A 27,335-nucleotide genomic window follows, 5' to 3' on the forward strand; every position below is an offset into this window, starting at 1 on the left:
GCGGTTTCGCCGTGTAACAGTCTCCCGAGCGGCGAAGGCGGAGCTCAGCTCCGCCCACCAAGCGGGAGATGCTCGCGCGCCGTGCGCGCGATCTCCCGTAAACTGCTGCCCCAGGACTTTCCGCCAATTGGCGTCAGCTGGTCCTGGGGCTGCCGCCGCGGCCACGCCCAGTGGCGTGACGCAGGCGGCAAGCAGTTAAGAAAGCAAATTTTTGTTTTTCTTAGCATTTTAGTAAGGGGGCTTTTAGGACCATTGTAGCCCCTTACACACTCCAATGAGTTCTGGTTCACCATGAGCTTGCTGGGTAATCGGTTATCCTGAAAGTATACTGAAATTCCACAAACTCCCTCGAGTTCTGTGAACATCCGATGGTGACAGGAGGGGAGCTCTGTCCTTTGCAGATTCCCACTCCCCTAGGGCCTCGCTCACATTGGGTGCGTTGAGAAACGTGTAAAAGTGCATGATAAAAAAAAAACGCATTAGTTTGTGCACGCTTTAAAGCGCGGTTCAGTGTGTTGCACTTTATAAGCATGTTTTGCTTATTTTAGCAGTGGTCAAAGATTTGTTTTCATATGAAAATGTATTTTTTGTTTTTAATTAGGGGTAAAAACCGCATGTGCTTCTATGCATTTCTATGTGCTTTTATGCGCTAAAAAAGCGCACCTAGTCACTAGCATTGACGTGCGCTTTACAGCTCAACAGAACAGAAATGCATGCAACACTATGTTTTTGAAACGCAGCTCAGCGCAGCGCATAGATGTGAACCAGGCACATTTCATTACATGGGAAAATCAATACCTTGCACACAGGGCAATGCGCTGTGCAAAGTGCACAGAAACTGCACTTTTGTGGCTCACACAAATCAAATATTTATGCATCATAAATTCTGAGGGTGGTTTCATAGTTTCCAAACTATTAACTGCTCTCTAATAGCCAAGAATAAGAGTTGATTACTGCAGCGGAGTTCTACTCCCGTGTAGCAGACAAACTGGGCATTACAATTCAAGGAGTCTCAATCTGTAATTAACGCATCTCTAAAACATTGCCACCAAATCATGTGCAGTTACAGCTGCACAAACTCTACACTTGCACTGCCAATAAGCAGTAAGAATAAAGTCACAAAATAATCAGCTAAATATTTTAATGATAAAAATAATTGAGCTTTATAGCTTTTTTTCCTAAGTATCTGCATAATTATGAATATTTCTGTGGGAAATGTGAATCTACAGTACTGACAATGCCAACAAAATTGTAATTTCAAAGCACTCTGTTCTTCAAAGAACAGATAACAGGTTTGACAAGTTTAATTGCTAAACTTGACTTTGATTCAAGACAGATGGGCCACATTTTGACAGCTAGCCCACTCCTGAAGCCGGATTTTTTCCTACAGAATTTAACCATCAGTAGACAAATACAATTGTGAATTCCAAGCACGCTGTGTTGCTGTTTATTTATACTGAACTAGAGATATTTGTAATGGAGACACAACATGAGCATTAGCATTAGTAATCTTCTGCAAGTATAAGTCTGTAGAGAGGAGTAGTGGTCATAAAGCCAAATACTTCAACATAAGGTCTACTCAAACCAGAACATTTCATTTGTGTATGTCTGGAACCAATCTAAGGACCCCTGAAGTGAGTGATATGAAGGCTGCCATATTTATTTCCTTTAAGCAATACCAGTTGCCTGGCTGTCCTGCTGATCCTCTGCCTCTTATACTTTAAGCCATAGACCCTGAACAAGCATGCAGCAGATCAGGTGTTTCTGACAATATTGTCATATCAGACAGGATTAGCTGCATACTTGTTTCTGGTGTGATTCAGACACTACTGGAGCCAAAATAAGATTAGCAGGGCTGCCAGGAAACTGGTATTGTTTGAAACAGAAATACAGTTGTCAGCCTCCATATACCTTTCATTACAGTTGTCCTTTAAAGCTAAACTCCAGTCCCACATCTAAATACAGGATAATCAGTGGACCACTATAAGAACGGGTTCCACTCCAATGTAGAGCGGTTATCCAAAATTGAAACAATACATTATGTGAAATAAAGTTGCATTGTGGAGTTTGTAGTATGAAAATGTTTATTTACTACAAAAAGTACTTCTTGCTTCTACAAAAATGAATGTCACTGATAGCCATATAGCAAATGTTGGATATTGGACCATCTCTATAAAACTGCTCTCCCCCCCTCACCCCATAAAATAATTTGCAACATAAACATAGGGAGTGCACCTGCTATTAGGGGCACTCCAAACCGGCTGTAACCATGTGGCGCATACACCACTACTCAACATGCATACAACCAGCTGCTCAGGCCAGATGATAATCTGTTGTACATTCCTTGTGAGATTTCACCCATCCAGAAAGACTAGTGCAGTACTTCCGCTCTGTCTCTATGGATTCCAATGCATGTTGAGTGCTGTGGGGTACATGTGTGCATTAGCCGCATAGTAATAGCTAATGTTTGCAGTAAATAAACATCAGACTCCATAGTGCGACTATTCTTTACATAATCTAAACATATCATCTGCTGATTTAGTAAGCCAGTGTCTTGACTGGAGAAAACTACTGGAGGTGCTACAGAGAAGGCTTCTAACTGGCTCAGCTTCAGATGTAATGGATAAGTCAAGAATATTTATATTACCTCAGCTGGCATCAGATGCTCAAAGTAGCTTCTGACTTTCACATAATTACTGGCATCATAAATAAAACTTGCCAAAGAACCTTATGTGACAAGGGAGTAGAGTCACAAAGTGCTGGTAAAAGTGACATGTGTATGTTTAACCACTTCACCTCCAAGGTTAAAGTATAACCGTCGGGCATAAAATCAAAAATCAATTATTTAATTTTTATCTGGTAAACAAGTAATAAGGATGCTAACCAGGCATTCCAAACGTTAAAATCACTATTCATTTATCAACAAGAAAAGTATCATTCCCCAGTTTACCTGGCTTTTTATTTGGTACACACAAAATTTGGTGCACGAAAAGGTCCTTTTTTGCTTCTCTACTTCCCCTAAGACTTAACTAATACAGGCTGATTGGCTGAAGCCTCTTTCCCCTCCCACATCTCCGTTCCTCTCTGATTGCCCAATATTTTTTATGCTGAGACAATGCACTTTCTACAGAGAAGGGAGAGCAAATCAGGCAGGATTGGCTTCAAAATAGCCACACTTAAAGAGACACTGAAGCAAAAAAAAAAAAATGATATTATGGTTTGTATGTGTAGTACAGATAAGAAATAAAACATTAAGATCAGATACATCAGTCTAATTGTTTCCAGTACAGGAAGAGTTAAGAAACTCCAGTTATCTCTATGCAAAAAAGCCATTCAGCTCTACGACTTTCAAAGTCTGACTTATTATCTCAACTGTTATTGAACTATTTACTATTCCTCTGGCAGAGGAGAGGTCATTAGTTCACAGACTGCTCTGAAAGAATCATTTTGAATGCTGAATGTTGTGTAATCTGCACATATTATAGAATGATGCAATGTTAGAAAAAACACTATATACCTGAAAATAAAAATATGAGAATATTTTCTTTGCTGCTAATCTTCTAGTAATTATTCATAGTACACAACCAATTCATTATATCATATTTTTTTTCGCTTCAGTGTCTCTTTAAAATGGGAAATGGCTTAGAAGGATTTTCTCTCTTTTTTTACTGTAGAAAAATCACTAAAATCAAAACGTGGACAGTGCAATAAATGTTTTATGTAACTAGAGCAATTTTATTCAACTAATATATGTGTTTTTTTTCTGAGATAGTATGGCTGATAGCTCCTCTTTAAAAGGACACATCTGAGCGTGCTGAAAATAAAAAAACAATCCACTTACCTGGGGCTTCCTCCAGCCCCTGCCAGCCGCCCTGTGCCCTCGCCACAGCTCCGCTCACCGCCAGTGGCCCGGGGTCCCCTTCGGGGCAAGGTGCCCACTGCACCTGCATGAGCGTCTCTCAGAGTCGCACTGACATCATCCGGAATGTACTGCGCAGGCGCAGTAGTTTTGCGCCTGTGCAGTACAGTCCGGATGATGTCAGCGCGACCAGTGAGCCGCACGCTGGAGCGCAGCAGAAGCTGACCCGGATGCCGACCTGGCGAGGTTGGCATCTGCACCGGAGGGGACTGGGAGCCACCGGAGCTGTGGTGAGGGCACAGGACGGATGCAGGGGGCTGGAGGAAGCCCGAGGTAAGTGGATTTTGTATTTTAATGTTGCTCAGACCTTTCCTTTTAAAAACCAGAGCAATTTTCACCTGTCAGCGCTCCTTCCATTCATTCGCCTATAACTCTGTTACTACTTATCACAACGAAACAATCTATATCTTGTTTTTTTCACCACCAATTAGGCTTTCTTTGGGGGGTACTTTTTGCTATGAATTATTGTATTCCAACTGCACTTTAACAGGAAAAATTAAAAAAAAAAAAAAAAAAGAAAGAAAAGATTTTTTTTGGGGGGAATTCAACATTTTTTGAGAGTAATTATAGGATAGTGTGGGAGGTAACGGGTTAATTTTAGATGCATCTATGGGTCTTTTGTAAAAAATAAAAATGTGTGTAGGTGTAACTTTACTATTTAGCCACAAGACGTCCTCACATATTACTTCCTATTGCGTATGTATAGTACGCTAAATATGAAGTAATGCGTCAAAGTGTTAAGTTGGAGGTTACAAATTATCGCGCATCTCATGGATGCCTGCGATCATTCACATGGGGCTAGAGATCAATCGATAGGAACTACGTTCCCCTCTAACGATCGGTGATAATGCGCACGGGGAAGCGAACGGGAGTGCACAACGGCAAGAGATGTAGTGGCTACATCCCTGCAATCCCATACATTTTGGAACTAGACCCTTTGATAGTTACCTCAAGATCAGTATATCTCACTATACTGTGCCTTTTCCATTCTTTATCTTCTTATCTGTATTGATTAGATAATGGGCTCAGAGTTGCTGCACAGGCTGGTTGGGTCTTCTTCGCTTTCCCATCATCATCTCACCTTTCACATTTTCTAATGAGTTCTCTTATGGGATATGGTCTTTGGGTCTTTGAACTCCCCATCAGATAAAAATATTTGCAAGATGCTGAACACAAAGATGCCCGTACACATTCAACAGATCAGTATCTGCAAAAGATCTGTTCCTGCAAAATACATTCATAGTCTAGGATAGTTGCAGATCTCATACACACCTTATTTAACGGAAAATCATCTGCAGATCAGATCCAACAGGATGGATCTTCAGATTTGCAGATAGTTGTCTGATCTGTAGATGAATGTCCATTAACCACTGGCTGACCGCCCACTGTACATTGGCGGCGGCAAATTGGCATGCCCAGGACCACATAACGCCAATTGGCGTCGGGTCCTGGGACTCTTCCGGGCCAGGGATCGCGCGCTGTAATGCGCGCGCATCCACCGGCAATAGGCCCCACCCACGACGGCAACCCGCCAGCCGTTTAGAAGCACCGGCGAGTTGTTAACCCTTCGATCGCCGCGTTAGAAGCGTATAAAAAGCGTATACAAAGCGTATTATACAGGCTGCCCCCTGCCCTGGTGGTCCCAGTGATCAAGGGACCACCAGGGCAGGCTGCAGCCCTCCCTGTCTGCAACCACACTTATCTGCCCCCCCCTGCCCCCTGATCGCCCACAGCACCCCTCAGAACCCCCCTACCCACCCCCCAGGTCCCTGTTTGCACCCAATCACCCCCCTAATCACCCATCAATCACTCCCTGTCAAGGCTATTTTTGAGATCAGGTCCTAAACTGCCCCCTGGGGGCTCCTGATCACCCCCCCACACCCTCAGATCCTCCCCAGACCCCCCCCCCCCTTGTGTACTGTATACATCTTGCCTCCCCTATAATCATCCACTGATCACCTGTCAATCACCCATCAATCACCCCCTGTCACCACCTGTCACTGCTACCCATCAGACCCTAACCTGCCCCTTGTGGGCATCTGATCTCCCACCCACACCCTCAGATCGCCCGCAGACCCGCCGTCAGATCACCTCCCAAGTGCATTGTTTACATCTGTTCTCTCCTCTAATCACCCATCAATCACTCCCTGTCACTAGTAGTACCCGTGTACTGTATACATCTATTCTCCCCTGTAATCACCTGTCAATCACAAATCAAGCACTCCCTGTCACTGCCACCCATCAGTTCAGACCCTAACTGGCACCTGATCACCCGCCTACACCCTCAGATTGCCCGCAGACCCACCCTCAGATCACATCCGAAAGTGCATTGTTTACATCTGCTCTCCCCTCTAATCACCCAGTGATCACCCATCAAACACCCCGTCACCACCTGTCAACTGCTACCCATCAGATCAGACCCTAATCTGCCCCTTGTGGGCACCCAATCACCTACCCACACCCTCAGATAGCCCCCCAGTCCCCTTTGATCACCTCCCCAGTGCATTATTTACATCTGTCACATCTGTTATTTACCCTGTCACCACCTGTCACTACTACCCATCATTCCCATCAGACCAGACCCTCATCTGCCCCTTGCGGGCACCCAATGACCGGCCCACACCCTCAGATACCCCCGATCACCTCCCCAGTGCATTGCTTGCATCTATTCCCCCCTCTATTCACACCCTAAGACACCCATCAATCACCTACCCTGGCATTTTAGGGGCCCTAAACCGTGTCTTCAAACCAAATGTCTCAAAAAGCCCTGTGAAATCCTAAAGGTACTCATTGGACGTTGGGCCCCTTAGCGCACCTAGGCTGCAAAAAAAGTGTCACATGTGGTATCACCGTACTCAGGAGACGTAGTATAATGTGTTTTGGGGTGTAATTTTACACATACCCATGCTGGGTGGGAGAAATATCTCTGTAAATGGACAATTGTGTGTATAATAAAAAAAAAAAACAAATCTCATTTACAGAGATATTTCTCCCACCCAGCATGGGTATGTGTAAAAATACACCCCAAAACACATTATACTACTTCTCCTGAGTACGGCGATACCATGTGTGACACTTTTTTGCAGCCTAGGTGCGCTTAAGGGGCCCAAAGTCCTATGAGCACCTTTAGGCTTTACAGTGGCGCTTACAATTTAGCACCCCCCAAAATGCCAGGACAGTAAACACACCCCAAAAATGACCCCATTTTGGAAAGTAGACATCCCAAAGTATTCAGAGAGGGGCATGGTGAGTCCGTGGCAGATTTTTTTTTTTTTTTTTGTCACAAGTTAGCAGAAATGGAAACTTTTTTTAATTTATTTTTTTAGTCACAAAGTGTCATTTTCCGCTAACTTGTGACAAAAAATGTAATCTATGAACTCACCATGTCTCTTAGTGAATACTTTGGGATGTCTTCTTTCCAAAATGGGTCATTTGGGGGGTATTTATACTATCCTGGAATTCTAGCACCTCATGAAACCTGACAGGTGCTCAGAAAAGTCAGAGATGCTTCAAAATGGTAAAATTCACTGTTTGCACCATAGTTTGTAAACGCTATAACTTTTACCCAAACCAATAAATATACACTGAATGGGGTTTTTTTTAATCAAAGACATGTAGCACAATACATTTGGACAAAAATGTATACAGAAATTTTACTTTCGGTGATAAAATTTGTCAAATAAAGTATTTTTTGATGAATATAATAAAAACTAAGAATCACAGCAGCAATCAAATAGCACCAAAAGAAAGCTGTATTAGGGACAAGAAAAGGAGGTAAAATTCATTTAGGTGGTAGGTTGTATGACCGAGCACTAAACCGTTAAAGCTGCAGTGGTCTGAATGGAAAAAAAAGTGTCTGGTCCTTAAAGGGAACCAGAGAGGAAGGAAAACTAAAAATCGGAAAAGCTTTTATACACACCAGGGGCTTCCTCCACCCCCTTAAGCCTGGATTGCTCCCACGCCGCCATCTTCCGCTTCCTCGATCGCCAATACCGGGTCCCGTCACTTCCGGCGGACGCGACCAATTTTCTGCATGCACAGGGGCTCCCTCCATACCTTTACGCATGCGCCTGCATAGTATGGAGCCGCACGCGTAAGGATATGGAGGGAGCCCCTGTGCTGCGGAAAATTGGCCGCGTGCTTACTCCGACTGGCCGAAAGTATGGTATCCGGTACCGGCGGACACAGGCAGCGGAGGACGGCGGCGTGGGAGCGATCCAGGCTTATGGGGCTGGAGGAAGCCGAAGGTATGTATGAAAGCTTTCCCCCCCCCCCCAACATCTCTGGTTCTCTCTAAGAGGTTTTATGACTGCAGTCCTTAAGTGATTAAACAAGGTGTGTATGAGACCTGCAGATATCAGACTATGAATGCATTTTGCAGGAACAGATCTTTTGCAGATACTGATCTTTTGCCTGTGTACAGCATCCTTGTTTTCAGCATCTTGCAAAGATTTTTATCTGATTGAGAGTTCAGCTCAATAGAACAGACTGTGTAAAGTATGCTCATATACATGGAAGGGGGTAAAATTGATCTGTGATCTTTCATTTTCCAAAGACTTTTATCTGATGTGTGTATCCACCTTCAGTCTGGTACTTCAGCTTGTCAGAGATGCCAGCAACACTCTTGGTAATGACAGCATGTGAAGAATATAAAGTTAATGCGAGTGGAAACCACAGGCTTGGAAGTGGATATCACAACCCACAAGTGTGAAGATTGTGGGTTCAGATAAAGCAAAATCCAGTATACAGTACTGGGGTAACATTAATTCAGACATATATACATTTCAATTGCTAACCCCCCCCCCCCCCCCCCAAAAAAAAAAAAAAAAAAAACTTTTCACAACTTCAAAAGAGCACACCACAAAGGAAAATGAGGCATTTTTACTTACCAATAATGACTGTGTTGTCATCAGCGATAAGCAGCTTGCTGTGGACATATATAAGCTCAGAAACAAGATTTCCCTCCAGCTCTGCATGTGTCCTGAGACCACAGAAGGAAATGTAGTTCAACCATTTATTTCCAACTGAAAAGAAAAGGTGGAATTTCAGACTTTCTATAGTGACAACAGTAACTCATAACAGAAACTACATTTTTTTTTCCCTTCTGATAATACTCTGCATTTTTGTAATGCATAAAGGTGGCTATACACTTATAGATTTGCAGCAGATTAGACCATCAGATAGATTCTGTCAGATGCCTGTCAAGTCCATTCTGACAGGAATTTATCTGATGTGTGCCAGACACTAGGACAGATGTCCAATGGATTTCAGAATGAAATCTATTGGAAATCGATCTAAATGCATTATTGGACCATTAGATCCAATGCAACTCTATGGCCATCGAACTGCTGCCAGCAGTAGATCGACCTAGGTTTTCCATCCTGTCAGATAGATCGAATCGATCGAAATCGGCCGCAAATCGATCGAATGGGAATAAAATCAATTTCTGATCAATCGATTCTATAGAATCTATCGATCGATCAGTGTATGGGCCCCTTAAAGGGGAACTTCAGCCTAAACAAACATACTTTCATCAAGTTACACTAGTTATGTTAATTAGAATAGATAGGTAATATAATCTCTTACCCACCCTGTTTTAAAAGAACAGGCAAATGTTTGTGATTCATGGGGGCTGCCATCTTTGTCATGGGGCAGCCATCTTTTTGGTTGAAAGGAGGTGACAGGGAGCAGGAGACAGTTCCAACTGTCCTGTGTCCTGATAACCCCTCCCAGCTGCACACACTAGGCTTCAAACGTCAAATCCAAAATGTAAAAAAAAAATTAAAAAAAAAAATTGCACTAAAACAGCAGAACGAGAACAAAAAAAAAAAAAAAAAATCAGAAATCCCATCATGCTTTGAACAGCATCAGGGGAAAAAAGCCCGGGCAGTTTTCTTCTGTGCAGCTAAAAATGAGGCTTGCATAAGAGAAACAAAGTTCTGATGCTGTGAAAATGTTAAAGAAACAAAGCCTTTTCAGTGCTGCTGAGTAGATTTTTAGTCCTGAGGTTCACTTTAAGGAGTATTTCAGAAGAACTGTCCAACTCCAGGCAACATGCAAATGTGAATAGTTAGGCTATGTTCACAAACTGAAGTAAATTCACAATTGAGTGGTATGCCTAATGTTTACAGTCAGCATACATTAACCACTTAATCCACCACTACAGTATAGCTACGTCATCTGTGGCACCCTCCAAGCCACAGCCACGTAGATATACTGACTAAGTTTCAGCCCTGCTGTGCACGATCGGGTGCGCTTCACAGCGCACCCCCCCCCCCCCCCCCCCGGCACTGTCAGCTGCCTTACTAATTGGTGAAAGGGAAAAATGTTCCCTTGTAGCCAATTAGTGACCCCCATTAGGATGATTGATCCCCGCTGTAGGTAACGGCATGAGCCTTCATCTCCACCTCCTCCGTGCACAGATAGCCTAAAAAATGTAAATAAAGCCATCAAAGCCAGACATCATCAAGCCGGGACCCGGGTTACCGGCAATACGCGGCTGAGTGCAGAGCGGGGATCGGATGCTCGGGCTGCAGGATCATCGCTGGAACGAGGTAAGGTGAGAGAGCCAGCTTTATTTACATGTTTTTGGCTATCTGTGCATGGAGGGGCACACATCTGGCTATCCATACGGGGAGGGGAGGGGGGGGGGGGGGTTATAGGGTACAAAAAACCTGCCAGGCATCTGGGTAACTGGGGGATGACGTCTAACATTTGGTTACCTGGGGGTGGGGGGGCTATAATTGCTGTGTGGGGGCAATTCTGGGGGCACATATGGCTATAATGGGGGAAATGTTATCCTGGGGACACATCTGCCTATAGCGAGGGGTGCCAATCCTGGCGGCATTACTGTCTCTCTGTACTGGGGGGTGGTAGATACAAGGGACACATCTGACTATACGGGGGTGCTGATATTGGGGTCACATCTGGCTATACTGGGAAGGTTGGGCTGATACTCGGGGCACATCTGACTATATTATGGGGGACATAAAACTGGTGGAAGTGTTTTATCACTGTGGCACTTTTTATTTTTAAACTGGAATTGTTAAAAGCATTTTTTTTATTTTTGTTCCCTTTCTTCAATTAAAATGCCTAGAAAACAAAATTGTTCTTGGGACTAAATATCCCCCATTGAAAGCCTGGTTTGTCTTGAAAAAAAACGATATATAGATCATTTAGGTGTAGTGAGTAGGAATAAAGTTATTGCTGATTGAATAGGGACATAGCTAAAACGTCAAAACTGCTCTGGTCAATAAGGGGAAAACAAGGTCTGGATGTGAAGTGGTTAATATTACCAGATGTATGCAATTTAGGTAGCGAGCTATAACGAAACTGGCTATAAACATGCAACTCTTGTGTTGCTTAAGTAAAAGGCAGTGCAAGTGATGCATGTATACAGCAACTTGCTACATCATTTGCATAAATCCCAATAACCTCAATGTGTTGTATGCAAGCGTTAAGAATACTGTTCTTTTGTGAAATTACCCCAATGTTTGTTGTGCTAGGTTATGATGCAATGCATTAGCGCATTCCGATGCCCGTGTTGTTCAACGGGGTGGTTCACATGCATGCATCATAAGTGACCTTTTTTTGACAACACACTGCTGCGCACATTATTCTGGCAAAGTGTGCGGTGTAAGTGGAATGCCTGAGCGTTCAAAACACAAAATTATAATGTATCCATGATGCATTCTAAAACATATTGTGCATGTTTTTCAACAGTCATATGAAACTAGATTCCATGTAATTTCTGTAAGGCCTGGTGCACACCAAGCGTTTTTGGTAGCGTTTTCAAAAATGCTGCGGCCTGTGAAAACGCTTGGCTAATGTATCTCAATGGGCTGGTGCACACCAGCGGTTTGAGGTTTTTAGCAAACTACAAACGTGGCTCCTGCAGCATTTTTGCGGTTTGCAGAAGCGTTTCTGCCTCAATGTAATGTATAGGAAAAGCTCAAACCGCTTTGAAAAACGCTAGATCAGAGCAGTTTTCCAGGCGTTTTTGTTACAGAAGCTGTTCAGTAACTGCTTTACTGTAACAATTTATGAAATCTGCTACACAAAACCGCTAGGCATGTTTATATAACCTCTCTAAACATGCCTAGAATCACTCTGAAAATCTGCTTCAAAAACAGCGAGTGTTTTGCAGATCAGCTAGAGGTTTTTGGTGTGCACTGGGTCTGACTGCGCAAAACCCTATTACAATTCACATTGAACTTGAGTTTTATACAACCCCATGCAGCCAGTATTAAAAGGGTTCCCCTTCCCCCTACTCCTAGGAGCAGTGGCGTTCCTACCATGGGGCAGGAGGGGGCGCCCCGCTCCGGGTGTCGGGTGCCACAGGGGGTGTAATCAAGGCCTCCCACAGAGGCCTGTGCAGGAGGGGGAAGCAACACAGAATGGAGGGGTGGTGGGGAAAGCAGCAGGGAGGGGGGACGGAACCCCCCCATTTCCCTCACCTGGGTCCCCTCCTTCTCGCGCTTCCCCCTTCCTAATTAGCAGCAGCTTTAGATATGCGGGCAGGAGCGGGTGGAGAGGACTTACTCACCTGCTTCCTGCGTTCCAGGCGATGGCGCACAGCGTCATCGTCACGTGACGCTGCTCTGCTGTCCGCCTTCTCCACCGCCCACTGTGCTTCCTGATTAGCAGAAGCGCAGTGAGCGACAGAGAAGTCTGAGACCAGCATCACGTGAGGATGACGCTGTGCGCCATCGCCAGAAAGCAGGTAAGTCTTCTTCGTCCGCTCCTGCCCGCATATCTAAAGCTGCTGCTAATTAGGAGGGGGAAGCGCCAGAAGAAGGGGACCCAGGTGAGGGAGGTGGGGGTCTGGTCCCCCTCCACGCCACCCCTCCTTCCAAGCTTCCCCATGCCGGGGGCAACTATACTACTGGGGCAACTATACTGGGGAGTGGGGGCAACTATACTAGCTATTCTGGGGGCAACTATACTAGCTATACTGGGGGCAACTATACTAGCTATACTGGGGCAACTATACTAGCTATACTGGGGGCAACTAAACTAGCTATACTGGGGGCAACTAAACTAGCTATACTGGGGGCAACTATACTAACTTCATTGGGGGCAACTAGTTTCACTGGGGGCAACTAGTTTCACTGGGGGCAACTGTACTAGCTATACTGGGGGCAACTGTACTAGCTATACTGGGGGCAACTATACTGGCTATACTGGGGGCAACTATACTAGCTATACTGGGGGCAACTATACTAGCTATACTGGGAGCAACTATACTAGCTATACTGGGGCAACTATACTAGCTAATACTTTAAATTACAGGTAGCTCCGCCCTCACCTGAGCATGACCACGCCCATTTCCCCCCTTTTAATACCCAGCACCGGGTGCCAAATGCCCTAGGTACGCCACTGCCTAGGAGCCACTTTGTGGGTCTTTAGTCTATTGTAAAAAGATCCTAACAAGTTTACATCTTGTGTTGAAGACTGCAATGACATTACAAGGCTTGAAGCACTATAGCTAAATAAACCGGATATAACCATAGCCGAATAAGCCTGATATAACCAGGTTATAAATAACATAAGATCACACCTTACTAAAGCCTTTATTCAAAGGTAATTTATTGTATTACAATGAGATTTATTTCGCGCGTAAGCTAATGTGATAACAGTCAGAATCGCATGGTATTTCAAACAGCCACTTGAGCCTTCTGGCTCAGCTACCTCAGAACATAAGCTTTCCGAGGCGCAAGTTCAACTTTAAAGAGACATTGAAGCGAAAAAAAAATTATGATATTATGATTTGTAAGTGTAGCACAGCTAAGAAATAAAACATTAAGATCAGATACATCAGTATAATTGTTTCCAGTACAGGAAGAGTTGAGAAACTCCAGTTGTTATCTCTATGCAAACAAGCCATTAAGCTCTCCGACTAAGTTAGTCATGGAGAGGGCTGTTATCTGACTTTTATTATCTCAACTGTAAGTGAACGGTTTTCTTTTTATCTGCTAGAGGAGAGGTCATTACTTCACAGCCTGCTCTGAAAGAATCATTTTGAATGCTGAGTGTTGTGTAATCTGCACATATTAGAGAATAATGCAATGTTAGAAAAAAAACACTATATACCTGAAAATAAAAGTATGAGAATATTTTCTTTGCTGCTAATCTTCTAGTAATTATTCATAGTACACAACCAATTCACTATATCATATTTTTTTTTTTCGCTTCAGTGTCTCTAAGAAAGGAAGGGCAAAATCAGTGCAGACTTGCAAGTAGGACATCAAAGCCTCCCATCCCTCACAAAGCATTGTGCTCACTGATGGGCATGGGAGCTCTGAGGTTGTCCTTGTGGGCAGAAGGGCAACTGGTTTATGGTTCTCCTCAATCACGTGAAAATGAAGTCAACCCCTTAGATACCCAATTGTGTTAAACTTGGGGCACTAAACTACACAGGGCTTTCAAACTATTAACGTGAACCTTTGTGCTGTCTCTTTCTCCGGCTGGCCTTCTTCTCTTCACTTCCTGTCTCATCCTGTGAGAAGGGGAAGTTCAAACAGTAGAGTGCCCTCTACTGTTTGAACTTCCGCTGGTCACAGGACGGGACAGGAAGTGAAGTGAAGAAGGCGGCCAGCCGGAGAAGTAGTTTGAAAGCCCTGTGTAGTTTAGTGCCCCAAGTTTAACAACACAATTAGGTATCTAAGGGGTTGACTTCAATTTCATGTGATTGAGGAGAACCATAAACCATTTGCCCTTCTGCCCACAAGGACAACCTCCGAGCCAATCAGTGGGCACAGACCCGGGTATTCGCGCCGGCAGAACAGGTAACGTATTGCTGCTGGAGGAGGAAGCAGGAGTGACCTGAGGATGGCGGCAGTGGCAGCTCTATAGATTGTGAATCAATTTCATGCTGAAATGGATTCAAAATCTGTGTGCAGTGTATGGACATCTAATATGCTAGGTACACACCATACAATTTTCTGTTCGATTTTCTCTTAGAATTACCTGCCGGATAGCTTTTTTCCATGCTGTAGGTAAATCTAACAGAAGAATCTAACAGAAAATTGTATGGTGTGTACCTAGCTATTTGATCCCTCTCTGATCAGATTCGATCAGAGAGGAATCTATCTGTTGGTCAATCTGGTGGCAATCAACCAGTATATGGCTGCCTTAATAATTATCGCCATAGACCCTGAACAAGTGTACAGATCAGGTGATCTGATTGAAGTCTGGTGGCGTAATAGTTAGTGCTCTCGCCTTGCATCACTGGGTCCCCGGTTCGAATCCCAGCCAGATCAACATCTGCAAGGAGTTTGTATGTTCTCCCTGTGTCTGCGTGGGTTTCCTCCGGGTACTCCGGTTTCCTCCCACATCCCAAAAACATACAGATAAGTTAATTGGCTTCCCCTATAAATTGACTCTAGACTACAATGCATACACTACACAATATAGACATGACTATGGTAGGGACTAGATTGTGAGCTCCTTGGAGGGACAGTTAGCGACAAGACTATATATACTCTGTACAGTGCTGCGGAAGATGTCGGCACTATATAAATACTAAATAATAATAATAATAATAAAAAAAGTTTGGCTTGATTAGCAGCATACTTTTCTTGAGGTGTGTTCCAGAGTCTACGGAAGCTAGAAAGATCAGCAAGACTGCCAGGCAATTGGTATTGTTTAAAAGGAAATAAATATAGCAGCCCCCATATCGCTCTCACTTCAGCTGCCATTTAAAGGGAATCTAAACTGAGAGGGATATGGATGTTTTTTTTTTTTTAAACAATACCAGTTGCTTGTCAGTCCTGCTTATACAGTGGGTTGCAAAAGTATTCAGCCCCCTTGAAGTTTTCCACATTTTGTCATATTACTGCCACAAACATGAATCAATTTTATTGGAAAGACCAACACAAAGTGGTGTACACATGAGAAGTGGAACGAAAATCATACATGATTCCAAACATTTTTTACAAATAAATAACTGCAAAGTGGTGTGTGCATAATTATTCAGCCCCCTTTGATCTGCGTGCAGTCAGTTGCCTATAGACATTGCCTGATGAGTGCTAATGACTAAATAGAGTGCACCTGTGTGTAATCTAATCAGGGCTGTGGAGTCGGTACAAAAATCTTCCGACTCAAACTCCGACTCCTCAGTTTATGAAACCAAGACTCCGACTCCAACTCAGACTCCGGTGCATCTCTTCAGCAGGGACAGGGATGCTGGTTAGAGTTGATGGGAAAATGGATGGAGACAAATACAGGGCAAACTTGGAAGAAAACCTCTTGGAGACTGCAAAAGACTTGAGACTGGGGCGGAGGTTCACCTTCCAGCAGTACAATGACCCTAAACATAAAGCCAGGGCAACAATGGAATGGTTTAAAACAAAACATATCTATGTGTTAGAATGGCCCAGTCAAAGTCCAGATCTAAATCCAATCGAGAATCTGTGGCAAGATCTGAAAACTGCTGTTCACAAACGCTGTCCATCTAATCTGACTGAGCTGGAGCTGTTTTGCAAAGAAGAATGGGCAAGGATTTCAGTCTCTAGATGTGCAAAGCTGGTAGAGACATACCCTAAAAGACTGGCATGTACAGAAGGATCCGCAACCAAACAGAGGTAGAATCGCTGTTTTTTTATTCAAAGATTCCACATGACAGATGCAATGAATTCACAAGGTTCAACTGACGCGTGTCGGGCTTACAGTCTGCCCTTAGTCATAGTTAAAAGTGAACCTGCAAGAGGAGGGCTTTATGTAGGTGGGGGGAGAGAAAACTCCTCCCTATACCTCAGCAAGCCCTCGTCTTAAAGGGAACATTACAAATGTGTACACAATAAATATATCACTAGAAAAGACAGATACATTACATATACAAAATGTAATATATAAATATGATACACTGTAGTTAATAACAAACATTAGAAAATTTAAAAACTAAAAGTAATGTAAAAAAGTTGCCATAGAAAAGGACACTGGAACTATGGAATCATATATGATGGCCTAGGCTGTATAGGAGAGAAAGGAGGGGGAAAGGAAGGCAGAGCAGTCCCAGGTATGAGAAGGAAGGGGGAAGGGGAACAAGATTGAGAAGCAAATTCAACAATCATAGACTAAATTCAAGTCCCAACGTGTATTGAGGCCCTTTGGTGTGCGAGTATCTAGGGTATGAATCCAATAGGCTTCTCGTCTCAAGAGTAATTTGTGAGTATCCCCACCTCTTTTGGGACTGACAATACGTTCCACCCCTTGAAAAGTGAAAAAAGAGAGATCACGCCCGTGAACGCTCTCAAAGTGCTTAGAGACTGCCGATTTCTTAAAAGTTTTCCAGTTAGTGCCACAATAATGCTCCGCAATGCGAGCCCTCAGATTGCGAGTGGTACACCCCACATATTGTAAGCGACACGAGGTGCAAGAAATCACATAGACAACGCACCTCGTGTCGCAGTTAACATACTGTTTGATGGGGAGATTATTTCCAGTCGCAAAGGAGGAAATAGAGGAGCCCTTCTTGTGACAATGGCAGTAGTTACACGTTGAGAACCCACACGGGTACGATCCCACTGTGGCAAGCCAAGTGGGGGTGCGGGACGGGGTGAATTGGATGTAACTAGGGGAAAGAATGGACCCCAAAGTACGTGCCCGTCTGGCAGAAAAACGACAGCCTTGTTTCAAAATAGCTTTAAACTTAAGATCCGAATTCAGCACTGGAAGATATTTTTTCACTATATCAGTGATTTTGTTAAATTCAAGGCTGTATTCCGTGACAAAGGTAATCCTATCATCCCGATCACCACCCCGGTTCCTAGTTGTTAATAATTCAGTACGTGGTCTCCCTATAGCTTTAGAACGTCCCCAAGCTAGCTGTTTCTTGGTATAGCCTCTTTGTTTCAGTCTATTCTCAACCATAGCACATTCCTGTTCCAATTCGACAGGACTGGAACAGTTACGGGCTGCCCGAGTGAACTCCCCTGTGGGAATTGCATTGATAGTGTGTCTTGGATGGCAAGAACTAGCAAGAAGTATGGAATTGCCCGCTGTAGGCTTGCGGAAGGTCCTGGTGGAGACTCGATGGAGCAAAGTGTCTCCAGTCAGAGTCAGATCTAAATAATCAATGCGTGAGTCATGATGATTAATCGTGAAATTCAAATTCAATTTATTGCAGTTTACATATGTCAAAAAATCATCAAGAAGGCCGGGAGGACCCCCCCAAACCAAAAGCAGGTCGTCTATGAATCTGCCATACCAAATAATATGGGAGGCAAAGGGGTTCTCATCCCCAAAGATGCGGAGCTCCTCCCACCAGCCCATATAAAGGTTAGCCAGGGAGGGGGAAAACTTGGCCCCCATGGAAGCTCCGCATCTCTGGAGGTAGAACCTCGAGTCAAACAAAAAAAAAATCGAGTCAAACAAACAATTCACCCCGTCCCGCACCCCCACTTGGCTTGCCACAGTGGGATCGTACCCGTGTGGGTTCACAACGTGTAACTACTGCCATTGTCACAAGAAGGGCTCCTCTATTTCCTCCTTTGCGACTGGAAATAATCTCCCCATCAAACAGTATGTTAACTGCGACACGAGGTGCGTTGTCTATGTGATTTCTTGCACCTCGTGTCGCTTACAATATGTGTGGGGTGTACCACTCGCAATCTGAGGGCTCGCATTGCGGAGCATTATTGTGGCACTAACTGGAAAACTTTTAAGAAATCGGCAGTCTCTAAGCACTTTGAGAGCGTTCACGGGCGTGATCTCTCTTCTTTCACTTTTCAAGGGGTGGAACGTATTGTCAGTCCCAAAAGAGGTGGGGATACTCACAAATTACTCTTGAGACGAGAAGCCTATTGGATTCATACCCTAGATACTCGCACACCAAAGGGCCTCAATACACGTTGGGACTTGAATTTAGTCTATGATTGTTGAATTCTCAATCTTGTTCCCCTTCCCCCTTCCTTCTCATACCTGGGACTGCTCTGCCTTCCTTTCCCCCTCCTTTCTCTCCTATACAGCCTAGGCCATCATATATGATTCCATAGTTCCAGTGTCCTTTTCTATGGCAACTTTTTTACATTACTTTTAGTTTTTAAATTTTCTAATGTTTGTTGTTAACTACAGTGTATCATATTTATATATCACATTTTGTATATGTAATGTATCTGTCTTTTCTAGTGATATATTTATTGTGTACACATTTGTAATGTTCCCTTTAAGACGAGGGCTTGCTGAGGTATAGGGAGGAGTTTTCTCTCCCCCCACCTACATAAAGCCCTCCTCTTGCAGGTTCACTTTTAACTATGACTAAGGGCAGACTGTAAGCCCGACACGCGTCAGTTGAACCTTGTGAATTCATTGCATCTGTCATGTGGAATCTTTGAATAAAAAAACAGCGATTCTACCTCTGTTTGGTTGCGGATCCTTCTGTACATACCTATGGATTGGCCTGGCTTCCCTGAACCTGCACCCAGTGGCTGAACTGGTAGGGAGTTTGAGCGTTTTTGCTTTCCGAAAAGACTGGCAGCTGTAATTGCAGCAAAAGGTGGTTCTACAAAGTATTGACTCAGGGGGCCGAATAATTACGCACACCCCCACTTTGCAGTTATTGATTTGTAAAAAATGTTTGGAATCATGTACAGTTTTCGTTCCACTTCTCCTGTGTACACCACTTTGTATTGGTGTTTCACGTGGAATTCCAATAAAAATTGATGCATATTTGTGGCAGTAATGTGACAAAATATGGAAAACTTCAAGGGGGCCGAATACTTTTGCAACCCACTGTATATTTGCTGCAGTAGTATTTGGATCTCACAACTGAAACAAGCATGCAGCTAATCCAGTCTGACTTCAGAGCACCTGATCTGCATGCTTGATAAGGGGCTGGGGCCAATAGTATTAGAGACACCAGATCAACAGGAGAGTCAGGCAACTGGTATTATTTTAAAAGGAAAAGTCCATATCCTTCTCAGTTTAGGTTCCCTTTAAGTGAGCCTATGGATTTCTAGTGCTGTCATAATTAAAATGATCACTAATGAGTCAATGCAGCCTATTCAGGCCATCAGCTAAATGTCTGAATGAACCAACAAATCTATGGGTAGTGAATTTCAGTATAAAGAGTTAAGGCTTGCAGCTTGCACTTTTAAAACTATTAGCAGTTATTTTGCTTCTATTCTCACGAGTTCACTTTAAAGCCTAGCCCCCAGTTCTGAAAACAATGGAAACATTTAGAAACCCTTTAAGATCTTATTGCTTGCTGTGACCCCATTTGATGTGTAATTTTCCACATTACTACCGCATCAAGACAAGGAGTGGGAATACAGTTTTTCAACAGAAAACAAATAAACCAATAATGAAAAAAGAAAAAAAAAATTCCGGAGAGCAGGAGAAAAAAAAAAAAAAAAAAAAAAGATACTCAAGTGGATTCATTAGACCCCTTGGTGTCACCGGGACAAGAAGTACAGTAATTCGCTTCAGCAGTATACCGATGTCATTTCAAATTTATAGACAGAGGTAACATCCCAGCAAAGCTGTAACCATTTCTAATTGTATTGATAAATGAACAAAAATGGCTATAGCTAAGCTCTAAAGCAATTACTAACAGAGCAAAATGGCTCACAATCCTACACTGTAATTCCCGACAACCTATAAGTGGACAGTGTACTGCCGCATCAACATTTCATCCTGCTATGGTGGAGGCCTTCCACAATGATCACCACTGACCAAAAAAGCACACAGCGCCATCTACTGATGTCGATATTACTTGAAGAGAACTGCCGTATATAAAAGGAATTCAAGCTACGTAGATACTGCCAGTATTAATGTGTAAAATAAAAAAAATGAAACAAGAATGGAGAACTCACTTTCTGCTTTCAGTTGCTCAATGATGGAGTGCTCTCCTCTGCAGATGGTCCTATAAATAATTAATAATGAAAGGCAACTCAGAAACTCAGAACAGCATGGGCAATAAATAAGCATAGGATGACAAGTTATCCACAGCAATGTAATGAATAAACCACTGAAATTATAGTGAGAAATGGATATTGCATTTCATATAATGGACCTACATCACCTTTTGTACCATACTTTTCATTCCTTTTACTAGTTTGTATTATAAAAAAAAAATCTAAACAAAACCTGAGCTGGGCATTATTTATTTGTATTTCTAAGTAAGCATACACACAGAGCTGTGATACTATACACTGGTCAGACCAGACAGGCAAAGTAAACTACATTAATTATCTCATAAATCATTGCCACATATTACATAGTGGGACATATTCAAATTAACCATCGATTCTCAAAGAAGAAAAAAAAAAAAGTGTTGGAAGCAGGAAAAATCATGGGCATGCAAAAGGATATGAGCGACTTTGACCAGGGCCTGAGGACAGGGACAGATCTTAAAAAAAAAAAAAAAGTTTGCCTTCTTAAAAGAGGGTATTTGCAATTTTTCAGATTGGAGTGAGTATATGTCTCCCATGATGCCTTACTGCTGAATATGCAAATCATCCTTTGGTGCCCCAGTAAGATAACCACACCTCCAGAACCCCTGGAATGCACTGATGTGTCAGCTTGTTAATTGTACAGAGACACAGAATCCAACATGCATACAGACTGTTTCAGACTGGTTGGTACTCATCAGTGCTCGGCATGGGTCAATGTGGCTCTATGGGGTATGACTTGATATGCCCAGTTACAGATTACCGAGCAAGCTCATGGTGAACCAGAACTCCTAGGTGTCTGTAAGGGGCTATAGGACCAAAAAGCCCTCTTACTAAAATACTATGTAAAACAAAAGTTTGCCTTCTTAAAACAGAAGGCATTTGCGATTATGTACAATGAAACTGACATCATTGCATTCCAGCGGTTCTGGAGGTGTAATTAACTTACAGGGACAACAAAGGGTGATTTGCATATTCAGCAGTGATGCATCGTGGGGGACATCATATGCTCACTCCATGAATAATTGCATATGAACAATCCCAAATGCCTTCTGCTTTAAGAAGGCAACTTTTGTTTTGCATAGTACGGTAATTTAGTAAGAGGGCTTTTGGTCCTTTGCAGCCCCTTACACACTCCTAGGAGTTCTGGTTCACCACGAGGTTGCTGGGCAATCTATCATCTTCAAAAGAGCAGGTATGGTGGTTTGTACCTAGTGAAAGGGGTTGTTCTTATGATATGCATGGGGAGTGAAGGCTAACCCACATAGTCCTATGCTACTGTACAACAACTGTAGCACAAATTGCTGAAAAGCAATACACAGTGCATTACAGCTTGCCACATATAAGGCTGCATAGCCACACACCGGTCATGTGTCATGAGTGCCCATGCTGAATTCTGTTCACCTACAATGGGCATGTGAGCATCAGAACTCGAGCATCAAGATGGTGGTGTGCTCCAATAAAAAAATGTTTTTTTGAACAGGTGGACGTTTTTTAGACATGTATAATCTGCTTAAAGATTGCTGCAGACCCTACAAACTCATTCATGGCACAATATTCTCTGATGGTGGAGGACTTAAAGGACAACTGAAGTGAGAGGGATATGGAGGCTGCCATATTTATTTCCATCTAAGCAATGCTAGTTGCCTGGTAGCCCTGCTGATCCTCTGCCTATAATACTATTAGCCATAGCCCTTGAGCAAGCATGCAGCAGATCAGGTGTTTCTGACTTTAATGTCAGATCGGACAAGACTAGCTGCATGCTTGTTTCTGGTGTTATTCAGATACTACTGCAGAGAAATAGACCAGCAGGGCTGCCAGGCAACTGGTATTGATTAAAAGGAAATAATTATGGCAGCCTCCGTATACCTCTTAGTTCAGTTCCCCTTTAAAAGATCTGCTCCTGCTAACATTCTGGTGCCAAATACCACAGAACACTTTCTGAGGAAGGTGGAGTTGCACCTTGGCTGGTCAGAGCTGTTCTGACAGCACAACGGGGAGCTACACAATATTTTACACTGTTTTCACTGATCACTGTATCTTTCAGTTTAAGCGAGATGATAATGTGCATTACTCATGGATGGACACAAGAGGGAGCCAAGCCACAGTAGCTAAACAGTGAAACCACTTTGCTATTTCAGAAACAGAGGACTGAGATAGATGCTCTGAATTTATGTGAAATACTCCCATAACTGTACACTTCTGTGATGAAGAAACCAAGATACGCAGATAGCCAACACTGCAAGGTCAGAATGCCAACCCCTCAGTCACCATGCTGCATGCTACATTATTCGGCAGTATGCAAATCTATGTATACAACACATACTGCTACAACTATGTATGTTAATGCAGACAAGCTGTATACTATAAGACAGTGGTCCCCAACCTTTTTTGACCCAAGGATCGCTTCAGCATCAGGCAATTTTTCCAAGGACCGGGCAGATGCAAGCGTATGCGGGTGACAGGGGGTGTAATTGCGCATGGGGGGGGGGGGGGTGTCGCAGGCTTCTTCTACAGGCAGAGTCATTATGTAAAGAAGTCCTGGCAGCACTAGCCCTACCTAACCACTATCTTCGTCACCCTCAGCACTATAGGAAAGAGGTCTTCGAAGTTTGTACTGCACTGGGGCTGCTGCATAAACCTCCAGCACAAGGTACATTTGGTGTGACAGGTGGTGTGAAGGGGGGTACTGCCTGGGCTACTGGCACAGTCATTTCCTACCATCATCTGCCTCCCCTCACTTTTACCCTTCCCTCCTCCCCACACTCACTACTCCCTACACTCACTTTTACCCTTCCATTCTCCTTCCCACACTAGCTCCAAGCACCAGCTGCTCACCTCTGTGCAGCCTGAACTCTGTGGCTGGCAATAGACCAGAGCGTCCCAGTCATCCTCACTGCTGCCAACTGGTGTCCATCCGTACAAACAGAATGCATGCTGCATTACAAATTACAGACACTAGGTGGAAGCAGTACCGATGGCTGCTGACGGCTCTTCTCTACAGTATAGCTTCCTGCAAAAGTCAGTGACACTTCTCTGCACCAGAGCAGCCTGCCGGCAGTGTGCCGCGCCCGGGGGTTAGAGACCCCCTGTTCTAAACCATTTCCAAGCATTTACTATTGTTTTTAATTAGCTAAAATACTAATTTGATGTTTAAATAAGATGTATAATTTTCTAAAACTCTAAATTTGTTATTCTTGGTTAAGTATATCAAGGCAGAGTACCCCCTGGAACCATCAGAAGCACCCCCTGGGGATACGCGTATCACATGTTGAGAACCTAGGTGTTACATAACAGCAATCACATGTACAGTGTGTGGCAGTAATAGATCCCTCTCTAATCAGATTTTGATCACGGGGATCTATCTGGTGGCCACCTATAAGTGCATGGGTACCTTAACTTAACCACATGGGCATTACGGACGAGCTCAGCTCGTCCAGTAATGCCGCGGTGGATTGCTCAGGCCCTGGTGGGCCAATTTGCATACTTTTTTTTATACACGACTTACCCGATCGCCGTTGATCCACCGCTACCTGCCGCGAAAGAGGCCCCCCACCCGCAGACCCCTTGCACAGCATGGCCAATCACCGTCAGGCTGTGCTATGGGGTGGATCGAGACTCCCTGTGATGTCACGACGTCGATGACGTCATTCCGTTCGTCACCATGGCGATGGGGGAAGCCCTGAAGGAAATCCCGTTCAGAACGAGATTTCCTGATAGGTATTCACGCCGGCGGCTATCGGAAGGGTGGGAGGGAGAGAGCAGGGAGGGGGGAATCATGTAGCTAGTGATAGGCTAGCTACATGAAAAAAAAAATTAGCTCAAAAAACCCTCCCGCGGCCATGCGCCGCACGGAATCAAAACGCGAGGAAGGTTAAACAGTTCTGCAACTAAAAGATTGATATACAGGTAATATGAAGATAACTGTAAATATATTTAAAGAGACACTAATAATCCCCTCTCCCCTGGGTATACTTACCTTGGAAGGGGAAGCCTCTAGTTCCTAATGAGGCTTCCCCCACCCTCCTCTGTTCCTCCTCCATTTCAGAGCTGGCTCCCCTGAATAAAACCACAGCCAACAAGTATGTCGGATGTGGTGCAGTATCACCCGTAATATTTACAGGCACAGTAGCAGCTTTCCAGTCGTCCTCAGGCGGAAATAGCTGAGCCCGATCGGGTCCGCCCTACGCAGACTTACCTGCACAGTAAGAGGCCTGAGCCTGATCGGAAAGCCGGTACTACACCTGTGCTTGATCGCAGTAGGCTAGTATTTACTGCACCAGCAGTAAGAGGACAGGGGAAGTCTCTTTAGGATCCAGAGGCTTCCTCCTCCCAATGTAAATATCCCCTAGTGTTTTTCTTTTTTATTTTTAAAGGTTTTTTTGTAAAGAACAGCTTTGGTTATATATGATTATAACAGTCACCTATTGTGCACATTGTTTTCAGTGTATCTGGAATATGCTTTACAGTACCTGTAGTTGAAGTGCATAACAGCCTGTAAGGCATTTCCTCCTCCGGTTGTGATATCGCCTTCAAACCCAGGCAGAAGTGGGGTGATAACGTACACCCGGAACCTTTTATTCTCTCTACAGAACAAAACACAGTACACTTTATGATGCACATCTTGAAAAATGGGGCGTTTGTTTTTCACTGAGAATAAATGTAGTCTGTTGGGTCTGTGAATGTTCAGATACTGGCATTCACCCTACTTGGTATAATGTACAGAATAGCACTACAGAAGCTTTAGGAGATCTTACACATACTGTATGTACAGCAGGTAAACCATTAGTTACATTATGTTTTCATGTAGCACTCAGCACTGACACATGGGTAGCAACACTTACACTGACCAAGTAGCTCCACTCACTGTCACTCAGAAAAGGTCACATAATGTTCCTTGTAAATTTTAGGGCCATCTCTGGGGAGCCAATTAATCAGCCAGCTTGTTTTGGGGAGTGCCCAGAGGAAACTATTGCAAGAACATTTAAAGGACAATTGTAATGAGAGGAATATGGAGGCTCCCATATTTCCATGTAAACAACACCAGTTGCCTGGCAGCCCTGCTGTTCTATTTGGCTGCAGTAGTGGCTGAATCACACCAGACAAGCATGCACATAATCTTGTCAGATCTGACAACAATGTCAGAAACAACTGATTTGCATATGCTTGTTCAGGGTCTATAGCTTAAAGTGAACAAAGCATCATTTTTAAAACCCAGGGCAGCTCTATAGCAAATTAAAAATGCATTTTAAAAATATGGTTTATTAATAAAAAAACTTCAATTTTACCTCATTTTTTCACATTTAATGGTTAAAACAGGCACTTCTGATGGAAGGCAGATAAGAAATCGCCTCATTAGACTTAATTGACCACAATCAAACCCTGAGCCTTCCCCCATTGTACTTCAAACAGAAAACAGTCGCACTTGAAGAATTTCACACCTAGCCTGGATAATGGCAGTGGAAAAGTAGCAGGGAGTTGAACTTCTGAAACATGGCAGCCCTTTAAGCTATTTGAAGCTGAGCTGCTTAGCTCCCCCTTTAAAGTATTAGAGGCAGAGGGTGAGCAGGATAGCCAGGCAACTGGTATGGCTAAAATGAAAAATATGCCAGCTTCCTATCCCTCTCGTTAGAGTTGCCCTTTAAACTGTGTGCATATAGTGCACTGGACAAGATAAAAGCCAGGAACTTTATTGCTGTCCACATACACAGTATAGCTATACACATTAAAGTCAGGGTTATCATATTTTATTGCCTAATTTGTCTACAGTGCCAGCAACTCTTTGATAAACTAGAGGTCTGAAGGAACACTGATAGCTCCACATATCAATACGAGGGTATGGCAGGGAGAGGAAGCATGAGGACCCTCTACAGGAGTCTTAAAGAGTAACTGTCAGGCTGCAGAAGCTAATTTAAACCTCTATTCTCCTGTGTTAAACAGTTTAGACAGAAGCCAAAAAGACATTACTAAAGATAAAGATCTCTCTTACATTTAATGTGTGCTTATCAGCACAGTTAAGCTCCTAAGGAGGACGCAAGCCGCATTCCATACTGCAAAGCATTCTGGGGCCCTCCCCTCGGCTGCTAAGGAGAAGACGGGATCAAGTTTCAGCAGCTTCTAACGCAGTCCAGCCACAGCACAGATAAATCTCCTGGGCAGATTACACTGCAGGAGTCCGCTATTGTTCCTAGCCACATGGCTCATTAATATTCACTGCACACTGTGTTATTCTGTACTAGCTCCTCTGTGATCAGAAGCAGGCAGGACATGACGACACATTTGGCTTCACAAACATGGAACCTGCCATGGGCTGTCAGGAGCATCATTCTCTGCATATACTATATAAAAATTCTGTGAAATCCAAACGTGGACAGTGAAATGCATATGTAATGTAAGTACAGCCAATCTTTAGCTACTGATATATGTGTTTATTTTCTCTGAGACCTTATACCTAACAGCTCCTCTTTAAAGCACACCTGATCTTGAGACACATCGAGGTTGACCTACTCTTTTCCTTTTAAACA

General features: G+C 43.6%; 1 protein-coding gene across 4 annotated transcripts in view; it reads right to left on the reverse strand.

Annotated features, from left to right (window-relative positions):
* Nucleotides 1–27,335, reverse strand: part of PLD1 (phospholipase D1) — a 366,571-nt gene that overhangs the window by 44,624 nt on the left and 294,612 nt on the right. For all 4 annotated transcript variants that reach the window (XR_011031386.1, XR_011031385.1, XM_068281034.1 and 1 more), the window contains 3 exons: nt 25,284–25,397; nt 20,734–20,783; nt 8,809–8,943 (listed from right to left, as the gene is read on the reverse strand). Coding sequence is in view for 2 of the 4 variants with exons in the window: in XM_068281034.1 (XP_068137135.1) it covers nt 8,809–8,943; nt 20,734–20,783; nt 25,284–25,397 (299 nt within the window). In the remaining 2 variants the exon portion in view is untranslated. The remainder of the gene's footprint in view (nt 1–8,808; nt 8,944–20,733; nt 20,784–25,283; nt 25,398–27,335) is intronic.

This window comes from Hyperolius riggenbachi, chromosome 4 (assembly GCF_040937935.1).
Source record: "Hyperolius riggenbachi isolate aHypRig1 chromosome 4, aHypRig1.pri, whole genome shotgun sequence".
NCBI classification, from domain to species: domain Eukaryota; kingdom Metazoa; phylum Chordata; class Amphibia; order Anura; family Hyperoliidae; genus Hyperolius; species Hyperolius riggenbachi.